Raw genomic sequence first — 13938 nt, forward strand, 5'->3', positions numbered from 1 at the left:
TCGTGACCTGAATATTTTTTGGGTTTTCTGGCCAAAATTCGTCGATTTTAAGAACACCCCTTGGAAAAATCTTTGATTTAAAGATTTCTTAAAGAACTCTTTACAAGGACCTCTTGAGACAAAATTGCAGACTGTTTAATAACATTTTATTTAAGGGCATCTTAAATCCCATTAAGCACTACAAATACCACTTTTTAGACAAATCTGTGGAGAAAAGTGACAGAAATCCTCAAAATACCGAATACCGGAAGGTACCGTTATATACATAAAATGTTCCGCCAGACCAGTTTGTGGAAAAATGTGGGGAAAATCATCAAAATACCGAATATCGGGAAGTACCTTTATATGGCGGCTATACCAAAACAATGTTCTGCTACTGGAGCTAGAACCCATTACGAACTACAAAAATCAATATTTAGCGAAATCCGTTGAAAATATGGTGGAAATCATCAAAATACCGAATATCCGAAGGTACAGTTATATGGGGCCCATACGAAATAGTGGACCTAGTTATTCAATGTTCTGCCACCGGAGCTAGGCCCGATTACAAACTACAAATGCCATTTTTTAGACAAATTCATGGAAAAATGTGGCGAACATCATCAAAATACCAAATATTGGGAGGTGCCGTTATATGGAGGCTATACAAAAACGTGGACCGATATATCTCATTTTCAATACCAACCATTATGGAGACAATACAAATTGTTGTACCAAATGTTGAAGCTCTACGTTAAATAATGTGGGCTGTATCGTGATTTCAACAGACAGACAGAGGGACAGACGGACATAGTTAAATCGACTTTGAATTTTGTGTTGATGATGAAAATATATACTCTATTGGGACGAATATTTAGGGACGGGGTGACAAATATGGCCTCCTTTAAAGGTAGAGGATATAAAAATGTTGACGCTTTGTGTGGGAAGTATCAGAAGAATTGGTCAGATATTGCTTACATCGATCAGACGAGATATGACCTGAAATAAATTTGATTCAATGAGACACGGCGTCTAAATCTCTATATATATGTACATAAGAAGTCCGAAATTCACTATAAACTCCATAACTTACCATACCATACCTCTCCTTTTAAGAATTTTAAAGTTTGTCATGACATTTTCCTGTGGACTTAACTTAATTTTGGTATTTCGAGTTCTCATTGTTTATGTCAAGGATATTATCCTTTTAATGTTCACATCTGGTTATTTCTGGCATTTTCACTCCTCCGTTCTATTATCTCAATTTCCACATACATTCTCATTCACTCCTTGGATGGTTACATTCGTAATAATAAAATTATAATCATGTGACAGGATAATTATATCGCATGACGACTTTAGTGAATGAAAAAAAATTTGCATTTAAAGTGACATAAACAGAGGAAAGAAGCGAAAAAAGATGTCAAGAAGAAGAAAATATGGAACTCAACACAGTTCTGCTGTTGATGACATTTGGGTGTTGAAATGGAGGAAGACACCAGCTTCTTGTAGCTCAATTAAATATTGCCTCTTTAGTGGCAGTTAAAGAAAATACCCAGCCATTTGCCAGCCTGCCTGCCTGCCTGGCTGTCATGAAGTAGATGTTTGTCAAATTAGGCTTAATAGCCTCCTTGTAAGTTATGTAAACATTTCATTATTTTAATGTTTAAAAAAGATTAAAATTTTATTATTTTATGCATAATAAGTATGTGTTGTTGTTGCTGCTGTTGCAGATATGCTAGGCTATTACTAAACTAAGGGTGTGTGAATGCTTGCGGTAATGGGTGCGAAAAAACAATAATAATTGGGGGTTAGTGTTCAAGATGCCTTTTTTAATGAACGCGGTGTGTTTGCATGTGTGTGTGCCAGATATGAAGGATATGGGAAAGGAGAATTAAGGACACAAAACATATCTTTGGCAAATTAAATAGAAAAAAGGAAAGGAAAATGGCTTAATGGCAAAACTTAATCTAAAATGTGTGACAGTTTTTGTTTCTGTCGAGGGTGAGGACAATCAGCTACCAGCTAAGTTCCTCTGGCAGGCCACCTGGATATTCGCCAGTCAAACAGGCTGTGCAGTAACCAGTTTTGGTGGGATTCGAAATGGTTTTGTTGTATTCAACGGCTTTGACCAGACCTTCGACGCTCAAATAAGCCAAGCTGTCGGCCCCTGGGGAAATAAACACAAGCATGAGTTTTGGGATCGGAAAATATCTATGGCTTTCAAATACTTACCCACATATGAAGCCAATTGCTTGGCATTCAGTTTATTGGCAATCAATTCCTCTCGGGTTGGTATATTGATGCCCATATAACAGGGATATTGTAGAGGAGGGCTAGCAATACGTATATGTACCTCTATTGCCCCAGCATCCTTAAGCAATTTAATAATGGGACCAATTGTATTACCGCGAACAATAGAATCATCGATAAGTACCACCCGCTTGCCAGCACAATTTTCCGAGAGGGCACCAAATTTCTTGGCCACACCCAATTTACGTAAACGTGTCGAGGGCTGAATGAAGGTACGGCCGACATAACGATTCTTGCACAGGACCTCGGCAAATGGTAAATTAGACTGAAAGGAAAGAAATACATATTTCTTAAATGAAAATCGAATAATTTTTTGCAGAACTAATCTTATAGAACCTATCTTATATTTTCAAAAAAAAAAAAAAAACCAAAAAAAAAAACAAAAAAAAACTGTTCTGACCGACTGGTCGACTGACGACACTGTGTGACAAATTTAATTGTTTTGCAGTGATTACGAGGAAAGTCCAACAGATTATGAAAGTAGAGCTAAAAGAGGTTAAAAAGAATCAGTCAGTTATGCCGACAGATGTATATCCTCAGCCAATGTTCGATTAACAAAATATATTTCGACTTCTGTTATTATTATTCAAAATTTTGACTCTCTATGGAGGAGCTTCCGAAGGAATGGACCAATATTGGCCATTTCGTATCGAGCCTAAATAAATATGATATTCATTGTGGGGGAGGTACCAGCAGGATTAAACCGATATATCCCAACTTAACACCAGACCTTTGGTTCATAAAAATATTGTGATGTGTGTAACTTGAAGAGAACCGGATGATTTTTCGGATTTTATAATGGTTTTTGTTATTCAACATTTTAACCCTTTGTGGGAGAGGTACCAGAAAGGATGCTCCGATCTCTACCATCTTTAAAACAGATCTTGTGTTGATGAAAACATTAAGATGTGCCAAGTCTAAATGGAATCGGATATGAATTTCGTGTTTTATGAGCTTCATGGATCTCCAAAATTTTGACCCTTTGTGGGGGAGGTACCAGAAGGAGTGGACCGATATATCCCATCTTCATAGCAGATTGTGTGTTAGTAGAAATAATGGGATGTGTGAAATACGAAGAGAATTGGATGGTTATTTCGGATTTTGTGATGGCTTTGGTTATTCAAAACTTTGACCCTTTGTGGAAGAGGTAGGAGAAGGAATGATCCGACCTCTACCATCTTTATAACAGAACTTTTGTTGATGAAAACATTGAGATGTGCCAAGTATAAATGGAATTGGATATTAATTTCGTGTTTTATGAGCTTCATGAGTGTTTAAAATTTATACTCTTCGTGGGGGAGGTACCAGAAGGAGTGGACCGATATATTCCATCTTTATATCAGATCTTGTGTTAGTAGAAATAATAGGATGTGTGAAATAAAAAGAGAACCGGATGGTTATTTCGGATTTTGTGATGGCTTTGGTTATTCAAAACTTTGACCCTTTGTGGAGGAGGTACCAGAAGGAATGCTCCGATCTCTACCATCTTTATAACAGATCTCTTGTTAATGGAAATATTGAGATGCACCAAGTCTGAATGGAGTAAGATGTTAATTTCGCGTTTTATGAGCATCATGGATATTCAGAATTTTGGCCCTTTATGGGGGAGGTATTGGGAGGAGTGGACCGATATATCCCATCTTCATAGCAGATCTTGTGTTAGTAGCAATAATGGGATGTGTAAAATAAAAGAAGAGCCGAATACTAATTTCGGATTTTATTATCGCTTTGGTAATTCAAAACTTAGACCCTTTGTGGGGGTGGTTCCAGAGAGAGTAGTCCGATCTCTACCATTTTTATGAATGATCTTGTGTTGATCGAAATATTGAAATGTGCCATGTAAATGTAAATGGAATCGGATGTAAATTTCGCGTTTTATGACCTTAATGGATCTTCAAAATGTTGACCCTTTGTGGGGGAGGTACCGGTATGAGTGGACCGATATATCCCATCTTCATAGCAGATCTTGTGCTAGTAGAAATAATGGGATTTCTGAAATAAAAGGACAGCCGAATGCTTATTTCGGACAGTCTGACTCTTACATCATATTTTATAAGAGTTATAATTATTCCAAATTTTGACCCTTTGTGGGGGAGGTACTTGATGGCGTGGACCGATATTGTCAATTTTTGCGCCTGACCTACCACTAATGCAAATATTAGGATTTCCAAAGCTGTAGCAAATTCGGATTATCCTTTCCTTTTCTGTGCATTAAATTTTTTTTTTTTTGTGAAAATTTCAACCAATTGTGGAAGAGTTACCAGAAGAAGTAGACCAATAGTGGCCATCTCCGAACTCGGTCTAAGTTTGACAAAAATATATTACGATGTGCCAAGTTTGGACCAAATCGGATACTCCCTTTGAGAGTTATCGTGCGCATCAACCAGGCAGACCGACGGGCATCCCTAGATCGACTCCAGATATCCTCAAACAGTTTTGGTCCTAAAAACCTCAGGACCTCAGGATCATTATTTCGTTGGGCACGTTTTGGCCGTACTAAGTAAAATATACCCTCTGTACTCATATGACTTAGGGTAAATGGCAAAAATGATGGATTTCTAAAAAACCTCCTCATAAATGTTGGATTTTTTAAAAGAGTATGTTTTTAAGAGTATCGGCCAGACAGACGGACGAACGGACATCGCTAGACCGACTGAAACAGAATTGGTCCAAAGAGAGTTTTATACCCTAAACTGTTATTTTGATGAGACATGTTTTGGCCATATCAAATGATATACAGGGTGAGATGAAAAAATTGCAACCAACTTCAGACTGCTGTAATTTCTAAGCCACTCGTCCGACAGCTGTTAAAATTATTCCAGTGACAACTCATTATATTGTTTACAAGCGTACAAAAGCATTTTGGTGAGAATTTTCCAGAATAAAAGTTATTCGTGATGGAATTCGAGCGTGAAAGTGTGATTTCTTTATATTTGGCTGAAAAACCACAAGTGGCTATCGTTAGGGCACTCCAGCATTTAAATGTGAATAAATCTTTTGTATCTCATACCATCGCTCGTTACCGTGATACTGGTAGCGTACCCCGTCGTCAAGGAAGTGGACGGAAGAAAACAGCAACATCAGCGGAAATGGTTCAAAAAGTAAAGAAGCGACTTAATCGAAACCCGCGTGGCAGTGGCCAAAATGGCTCATGAGCTGAACATATCACAATATTCCATGCCGCTAAAATCATCAAAATTCCAAAAAAAAGGGAGGAACCATTGTGTGTTGACTATACCAAAACGTGGACCTACATAACCCCTTTTCAATACCTAAAGTCCTGCAGACATAATACACATTTGAGTAAAATTTTATGAACCTACTTTATTTCGTTCGGAAGGTAGAGTGATTTCCACAGACGGATAGACGGAGGACAGTGGAGGGTATAAAAATTACTATTACTACCTCAAGCTCAGATCTCATTAAAATAAAAATTTTAATTTTTTTTCAAATCTTTGAAAAAATGCTAAAAAAACACCCAAAAGAGCAGCTAAGTTCGGCCAGGTCGAAATTTTTATATCCTCCACAGTTCGGAAGGAACTTGAAAACTAAAAAAAAAAAACAAAAAATAAATCCGTCGAAAATTACCGCTCAAATGGCTCGTGAGCTGACTACATCGCGATATTCCATTCGGCAAATATTGAAAAATGAGCTCGGGGTAAAGCCATTGAAATTCCAAAAAATGCAAGAACTTACACCGCAACAGAAAGAAAATACACTCAAAAGAGCTAAAGAGTTGCTTCGCTTGGCCGAAAATGGTGAACTGCCGAAGTTGGTTTTATCCGTCTCCGATGAGAAAACATTTGTTGTCCAGCAGTTTGTAAACAAACAAAATGATCGTATTTACCTTCCAAAGAGGTCAGCAGAAAATGTGCACCTTCGGTTGGCCACCAGAACCCAAGCGCCGGCGCCATGGTGATGGTGTGAGCCGCCATAACAGTCGATGATCGCTCTCCGCTCTCCGTATTAATCGACTGTGGCAGCAAAATAAATGCCGAATATTATCGCGAAAATATTCTGAAGGGTGTATTAAAGTCTTGGGCACGCAAACATATTGGCCGCAGACCTTGGACATTCCAACAGGACTCAGCACCATCGCACTCAGCACGCGCCACCTAAGAATGGTTACAAAATGAGGTTCCTCGCTGCATTGCCAACGCACAATGGCCACCAAAGTTTCCGGATACCAATCCGTTGGACTATTGTGTCTGGAGTATTTTGGAAAGCAAGGTTGGCACAAAAAAACATCAAAGTGTCGATCATCTCAAGCAAGCGCTTCGCCGGGAATGGGCCAAAATACCGCAGAACAACATTCGGGCAGCGTGTGACGGTTTCATTGGCCGTCTGAAGGCCATAATTTGTGCCAAATGTGACCAATTCAAACTAATCTAAACGTATTCTAAAATTTGATGCTGCTTCCGAATTTTTTTGATTTCATTCAAAAAAAAAAAAGGAAAAATTTATGGCGTTTGATTTTGTTGCCGTTTTTTTTTTCTCACCCTGTATTTGAATTCCTGGTGTTTATGTAAGATTTATACTATAGATGTTTTCAAGTATCTATACAGGGTTGCCCATATTCGAAGGATGGGTCCGTAGAATTTTATGGCAAATAATGTTGAGGAATATTTTGTCTTACTGCGATCCCGCTTAAAGGAAGTTTTTAACAATATTTTCAAAAAAAAAAAAAAATAAAAGAGACCCCAAAATATTCTCTCTTTTTTATCTGCAATTATTCCGAAGGCATTAATTTTAATTTAAAAAATTCCAAAAGGTGTTGAAGAGAGGGAACTTGCCTCCTCTATTTAGCAAACTTTCAAAACGCCGATACATTTGTCTTATTTTTTAGTTCTACTTTCATAAACTGCTGGATTTTCCTCGTACCCTACTTAACCAGTTAAATATACGTCCCGTTTTCACCTTCTACTCAGCTTAATTTAAAAAAAAAAAAATCTTAGCAATTTACATCTCCCACACTCACCTCTCTGGCATAACCATGTGCCGCCGCTGTGCCCGACTCCGGCACCGAACTCACAATATCTGCATCCACAGGCGATTCACGCGCCAATTGCCTACCACACTGCAAACGCACCGAATAAACCATTTGACCTTCAAATATCGAATCGCTTCGTGCGAAATAAACATATTCAAATATGCAAAAGGCCATGCGTTTATAATCGGGACGTTCCACAATGTCCACGGTGCGGAAGCCATTGCGTGTCAGTTCCACAATTTCACCGGGTTCCACTTCACGCACATAGCGGGCACCAATCGAGAGGAAACCACAACTTTCACTGGACACCACCCAACCTTCGGCTTGGGCATCTTCTGGTTTGCCAGCGCCCAAGGTGATGGGAACAATTTTGCCAATACACAAAGGACGATTGCCATACGAATCACGAACGGCATAGATTTTGTCCTTGTGCATTACGACCAGGGAATAGGAGAGCGGGGCCAATGTCATGAAATGGCGTATGCGGGCTGGCCAATTGGGGCCATCATGTTCGGAGGCATCCTCGGGGGCGCAGCACAGCGACTGGGCAATCAGTTCACTGTCACTGTGGGTGGACAGGCCCACTCCGCGATCAAGGACCTGCAATGAAATTGGAAAATTAATTAAATCTTTAAAAAAATTTAAAATCGCCCACTCACCTCCCGCCTCAACTGCTCACAGTTCACCAACTCTCCATTATGGGCAATGGCCAAGGCTCCATGCGAGGTGTGCACCACAAATGGCTGGCAATTGACCATTTCCGAGGCAGCCGCCGTCGAATAACGTGTATGACCTATACCCAAATTACCACGCAGCCGATTTATGGACTCATCATTGAAGAGATTATTAATCATGCCCATGCCCTTGTGGACGTTGAATTTTTTCGACGATGCGCCATCACTTGTCACTATGCCGGCTGATTCTTGACCACGATGCTGCAATGCCACCAGACCCAAACAAATCACTTGGGCGATATCAATCTATGAATGAAAAACGAAACAAATAACAACAACAACAACAACATTAGGAATGGCATTTGAAAAAAATACTGATTTGGAGGTAGCTGGATGGCTGGCTGGAGGTCTTATCGCCCGCAAATAAATGTTTGCATGTTGCCGCAGAAAAAAAAATATTTTCCCTTTTTAAATACAAATTTGTTTTTGTTAATTAAATCATTTATTTTAAATTGTAATGCAATAAACAAACAACAGAAACAACAACAACAACAACAACCAATGAAGACAATTATCAATCGCCAGCCATTTCCGAAGGCATTGACAACAAATTCTGAATCGTATTGAAATTTTCCAAAGCGATAAGAATTGTCCGCTAAAAAACGTGATCTGAAGTGATCTTCTTCTTTAAACAGGGCAGTGTGACGTTGTTAACAGTTGTTGTAAATTATTTGTTTTTGTCAATTTAATTTGAGGGTTAATATTCTTCATTTTTGTAATCGGCCAACAATTTGTAAGGTCATTAACTGTTAAAATTCTTTGGGAAATAAAGTTAATTTTTTTGAGGAAAGACATATCGAATACTCAAAATAAGCTTCAAGGTACCGAAAGAGAATCCCTGGGAACTTAAAATTTAAATCAAGTAAAAAAGCTGTGTAAGTTCGGCCGGGCCGAATTTTGAATACTCTTCACCATTTGGAATGAATTTGCCAATTTTCAAAAAACTAAAATCCGTTAAAAAAATCTGTTCAAATCTTAAAAATACCGAATGTAGCCTTTATATTAGGTTCTATACGACGACGTGGACCTGCATCGGCAAGTTTTGTCATAAGCCATGAAAATATTCAAATTTGAAACTTAAAAAAATCATCAAAATTGGGTATTTTGATGAGGTATCGTTATATGAGGGCTATACCAAAATGTGGACCTGCATACACAGTTTTTTTGTCATAGGCTATAGTACCCATTACGAACTTCAAATACGAAATTCGAAACAATTCCGGTGAATAATGTTTCTAGAATCATCAAAATGCCGAATATCGGTAGGTATCGTTGTGTGGGACCTATATGGACAATTTTCTTCCAGAGGGTAAAGTACTCAGAAGGAACTCCTTATGTGGATCTAGAGACAATCCCATTGAAAAATTTGTCAAAAATCATCCAAGTATCGTATATCGGGAGATACCGTTACATAAGTCTTCGAACTTTGCCTGCCTACAGGCCAAAGACTGGTCAGTGGAAAATTTTAGCTTTCTATCTCAACTCGTTTCGACTCTAGCGAGAGGGAAGAACAGAACAAAATCTTAGAATTTTTCGCCGATCAAAGATATAGGGTCTAAAATCATTATTTCGATGAGTAACAAAAGGAATGACATCCTATTTATTTGGAGGGTATAAAAACAAATAGCAGGGATAGATCCGACCACCCTATTGTAACTACAAAAAGAGCAAAAATTGTTTCAAGGCGGATAGATACTATTTTTGGGACCTTTAGGACTTTAAAGTAATTAAAAGAATGACTTTACGTGTCTAAGGAAAATATATTTTCAGAAACCAGCAAAAGGCTTTGCTAAGGTCACTTAGTTGTTTTAAAAATGTCCATTCTTAGGTTCAAGACTATATTGGGTGTAACACATCGTTCTCTCTGCCCTCCTATTTTGGTGTAAATCGCAATTTAGCCATGTCGTGAAAAAATAAATAATAATGGGTATTGAAAGACAAATAAGGTAAACAACATTGGCACCGTGGTTCAGAATTCAATAATCCTGCCCAGATCCTCTACGAAATGATTATTTTCGTACAATTTTTGTACATATTACATTAATAAGTTATTAATTATAAAAAAAAAACGGTTCTAGAACCCAAGTCTCTGTGGACTAAATCTGTTTCAGAGTCTATCTAGAGATGTCCGTCGGTCTGTCTGTCTGGTTGGTGCACACGATAACTCTAGAAGGGAGTGTCCGATATGGTCCAAACTTGGTACTTAGTAATTTTTTAGTCAAATTATCGGTAGTATCGGTCCACTCCTTCTGGTACCTCTCCCAAAAAAGGACGAAATTCTCAAAAAAAAAAAAAAAAAACAACAACAACAAAAAATGGCACAGAGAGAGAAAGGCTAATATGATTTTGCTCCAACTTTGGAAATCCTAATATTTGCATCAGTGCTAGATCATGTACCTCCCCCACACAGGGACAAAATTTTGAATGACTATAACCCTTAAAAAAAATGATGTATGAGTCCGATTGTCAACAAATTACACACATCACAATATTTTTATTTACCCAAGGTCCACCTCTTCTGGTACTTCCCCACAAAGGGGTCAAAATTTTGAATGTTCATGAAGGTCATAAAACACGTAATAAACATCCGATTTCCCTCACGTAATAAACATCCGATTACAAGATGGTAGAAATCGAACCATTCGTTCTGGTACCTCCCGCACAAAGGGTCAACGTTTAGAATAACAAAAACGATGATAAACTCCGAAATAAATCCGCTTCTCTTCATATTTCACACCTCCAAATATTTCTATTAACACAACATCTGTGGTGAAGATGGGATATATCCGATATATCAACATTTTGAATAGCCATGAAGCTCATAAAACGCAACACTAGTCTGCGATTCCCTTTAGACTTGGCACATCTCAATATTTATATCAACACAATATCTATTATAAAGTTGGTAGATATCGGACCATTTCTTCGGGTGCCTCCCCCACAAAGGGTCAACGTTTTGAATAACCAAAACGTTTTTAAATTTCGATATAGGCGTCAGGTTCTTTTTATATTTCACACATTCCATTATTTTTACTAACACAAGATCTGAGGTGAAAATGGGATGTATCGGTCCACTCCTTTTGGTAATCCCCCACAAAAGGTTCAAAATTTAAAAAAAAAAAAAACACTCAAAGAAAGCGAAATAAGCATCCAACTCTTCAAATTTCACATATCAAACTATTTTGCTAAAGCAAAATTTGTTGTAAAGATGATATATATCTGCGAACTCCTTCTGGTGCCTCCCCCACAACGGGTCAAAATTTTAAATAATTACAACTCTCATAAGACAGGAACTTTTCTGAAGAAATATTAATTTTTTCATATCAATTGAAAGAAGTAGTCGATATAAAAACCAAATCTAATAATTAGTATTAATATTTGTATAAAACTTATGTCAGATATGAAATGGAAAATATAGACCCACTCCGTCAGAACCTCTCCTATGAAGGGACAACAGTTTGAATAATCATAACGCAAGTCAAAGTATATTTAAATAACCAAACATTGGCTGAGGTTATGCAGCTGTTGGCTATACCGACTGATTCCATTTTACTTGTTTTATATTTTTTTAAGCAGCGTTAAACCATCCGTTTAGTGTATTTTAGGTTTAATTGATCCAAAAAATGTTAGTAACACCTTGAAATATTTTTCGCAGGCCTCCATGCAGTTATGGTCCTAGCCTTACGAAATTTTGCATTACTTTAAACTCAGAATAAAGGCCTATTATTTTTTGGGAATGTTCGAAAAAAAATATTGGAATGAAAAACTAAATTTTCAATCACTCTATAGGTTACAATTATACACCAATCAAATATTGGGTGTAAATATAGAGCAGATTTTGCGAAAATTTACAACGTCTCGTAGCTACGGTAATAGAAATATTGGGGGGTGTGAAATACGAAGAAAAGCGGATACTTATTTTTTTTCGCATTTTATGATCGTTTTTGTTATTCAAAACGTTGACCCTTTGTGGAGGAGGTACCAGAACGAATGGTCCGATCTTTGCCATCTTTATAATAGGTCTTGTGTTGACTGTATTGAGATGTGTCAAGTCTGAGGGAAAGAGAACAATTTTTTTTTAAAGACCATCTGTCATTATTCCAGGAATGAAATGACATGTTCATTATGCTTGGAAGAAAGTTTTGAATGTAAAATTTGTGGTTTCGGCTAGATTACAGACCTATCAGGATTATTCGAAAGGATGATCTAATAAATTACACATTACAAATTACACATTATTAGCAAATCCGACAAAACGAAAATTAGAGAATAAACTTTGATATTTCGAATGATTTCTAAGTAGCCCAATCATTAACCCCCCTTAAACTGAGAAATTCGTTCATTCCATATTCGTTCATTCCATCTTCAGAAACTTTACATTGTAGAGGATCACACGGTCGTCTGTCTGTAACCTTAACTTTTTTGATATTATTATTATTATTTCTCCTTTTTTTTTTTTTTTTTTTTTTTTTTTTTTAATGGAAAAATCGACTTTTTCATTTTTTTTTTTAATTTATAAAGAGGTGTATGATTTTTATAAGAATAATTTTATCCAATTCTTACAGGAGACAAATCAAAAAATATTTGCTATTGTGTCCTATATAAAAAATGTAGTATGTTTTTAACATTTTCGGGCCAGAAAAAAATCTTCGATTTTCGAAATTCTAAAAATTACTATATAATATTTAAAATCGGATGAAAATAAATTTTAAAAACCTGATTTTTCAAAATTTTTTGGTGATTTTTGTTAAATTTGCTTGTTGCGAAATTTCTCTCCTAGTACTAGAACCACGAATATCTATTTCCTTTTTTAGTCCTACAACTTACCTGTGTTGGCCAATCTCCGCATGCAATTGCCCCAAAAACACCACATTCACATGTCATGCCAGTGACCTCCTTTCCTTTGGGTTGGACTTCTTTGTATTTTTTGTCGGGGAACATTTTGGGATTTTTGCAGCAGCCACTTGACGAGGGTTCGCCACAAACATCTGTGATTTTATTTCAATTTCAGACGATATTTTTTAAAAATTATATAATTTTTTTTTAAATCTTACCATTTGATTTTGTTGAATTATCCATATTTTTAATTTTTTTACTTAGAATAGATTTAAATAAATTATTTTTTGAATCCTTTTTTCGTTGACTATATACTTTAGCGATTTTTTTTTTTCACCAGAATTCCTTTTGCAAAAATCACCAACTGAATATTCACACCAGATTGCAGGTCCGTTTTGTAGGAAATCTTGGCGAAAACTGTCTCAGTGCAGCGTCAGATAATGCATTATATTTGAGAAATCGATGTTTATTTTCTGTTTATTGTTCGATCGATCGATCACATGTGTAAAATTATTGGTTAGTTTTTCTTCGGCAACAAAAACATCATTAAGAAAAAACTATACAAAACAAAAATAAAAAAACAACAGAACACACACTTTTTACTGATAAGGAATATAAAACTTTAGTCAAGGCTTGCACGAGTTTTTAGTTTTTTTATTTTTTTATTATTATTTTTAGTTCAATTCACTGATTTGAAGATTACTTGGTGCATGGAAGCTGAATTGTAAATACTATTTTTAATTCAGTTTTTTTTTTCTACCGAAATTAACCACCCGCCAGCTCGGCCTTAACAAGTCAAACTGTGGCAAATTGATTAAAAGATTTTCTTATAACCTGACTTTCTTCGGTGCGATTTTTTCGGAAGAATTTAAATTAATCGTTGATAAGAGACCGTTTACAAAATTTCACATGCGTTAGTCTCACACAGCCAATGGCTGACAAAAGATCTTATCTCTAATTGAGTTTTTTTTTTTTTTTTTTTTTTTTTTTTTTTTTTTTTTTGAGAAGGTCCCTCACATTTTGTGCGAACATTTGTTTAATCAAATTGGTTTTATTGTAAAAAAATACAATAAACAATAATCTATT

General features: G+C 36.5%; 1 protein-coding gene across 1 annotated transcript; it reads right to left on the reverse strand.

Moving 5' to 3' along the window:
- Positions 1-1628: 1628 nt before the first annotated feature.
- Positions 1629-13407, reverse strand: LOC101887687 (amidophosphoribosyltransferase). Its single transcript, XM_059119634.1, has 6 exons — positions 13071-13407; positions 12844-13004; positions 7942-8262; positions 7271-7882; positions 2215-2557; positions 1629-2149 (listed from the first exon to the last, which is right to left on the reverse strand). Exons 1-6 carry the CDS (start codon positions 13093-13095, stop codon positions 1998-2000), a joined length of 1614 nt encoding a protein of 537 aa, XP_058975617.1. The 5' UTR covers positions 13096-13407; the 3' UTR covers positions 1629-1997.
- Positions 13408-13938: the final 531 nt, after the last annotated feature.

The sequence above is a fragment of the Musca domestica genome, unplaced genomic scaffold (genome assembly GCF_030504385.1).
Source record: "Musca domestica strain aabys unplaced genomic scaffold, Musca_domestica.polishedcontigs.V.1.1 15, whole genome shotgun sequence".
Lineage (NCBI taxonomy): Eukaryota > Metazoa > Arthropoda > Insecta > Diptera > Muscidae > Musca > Musca domestica.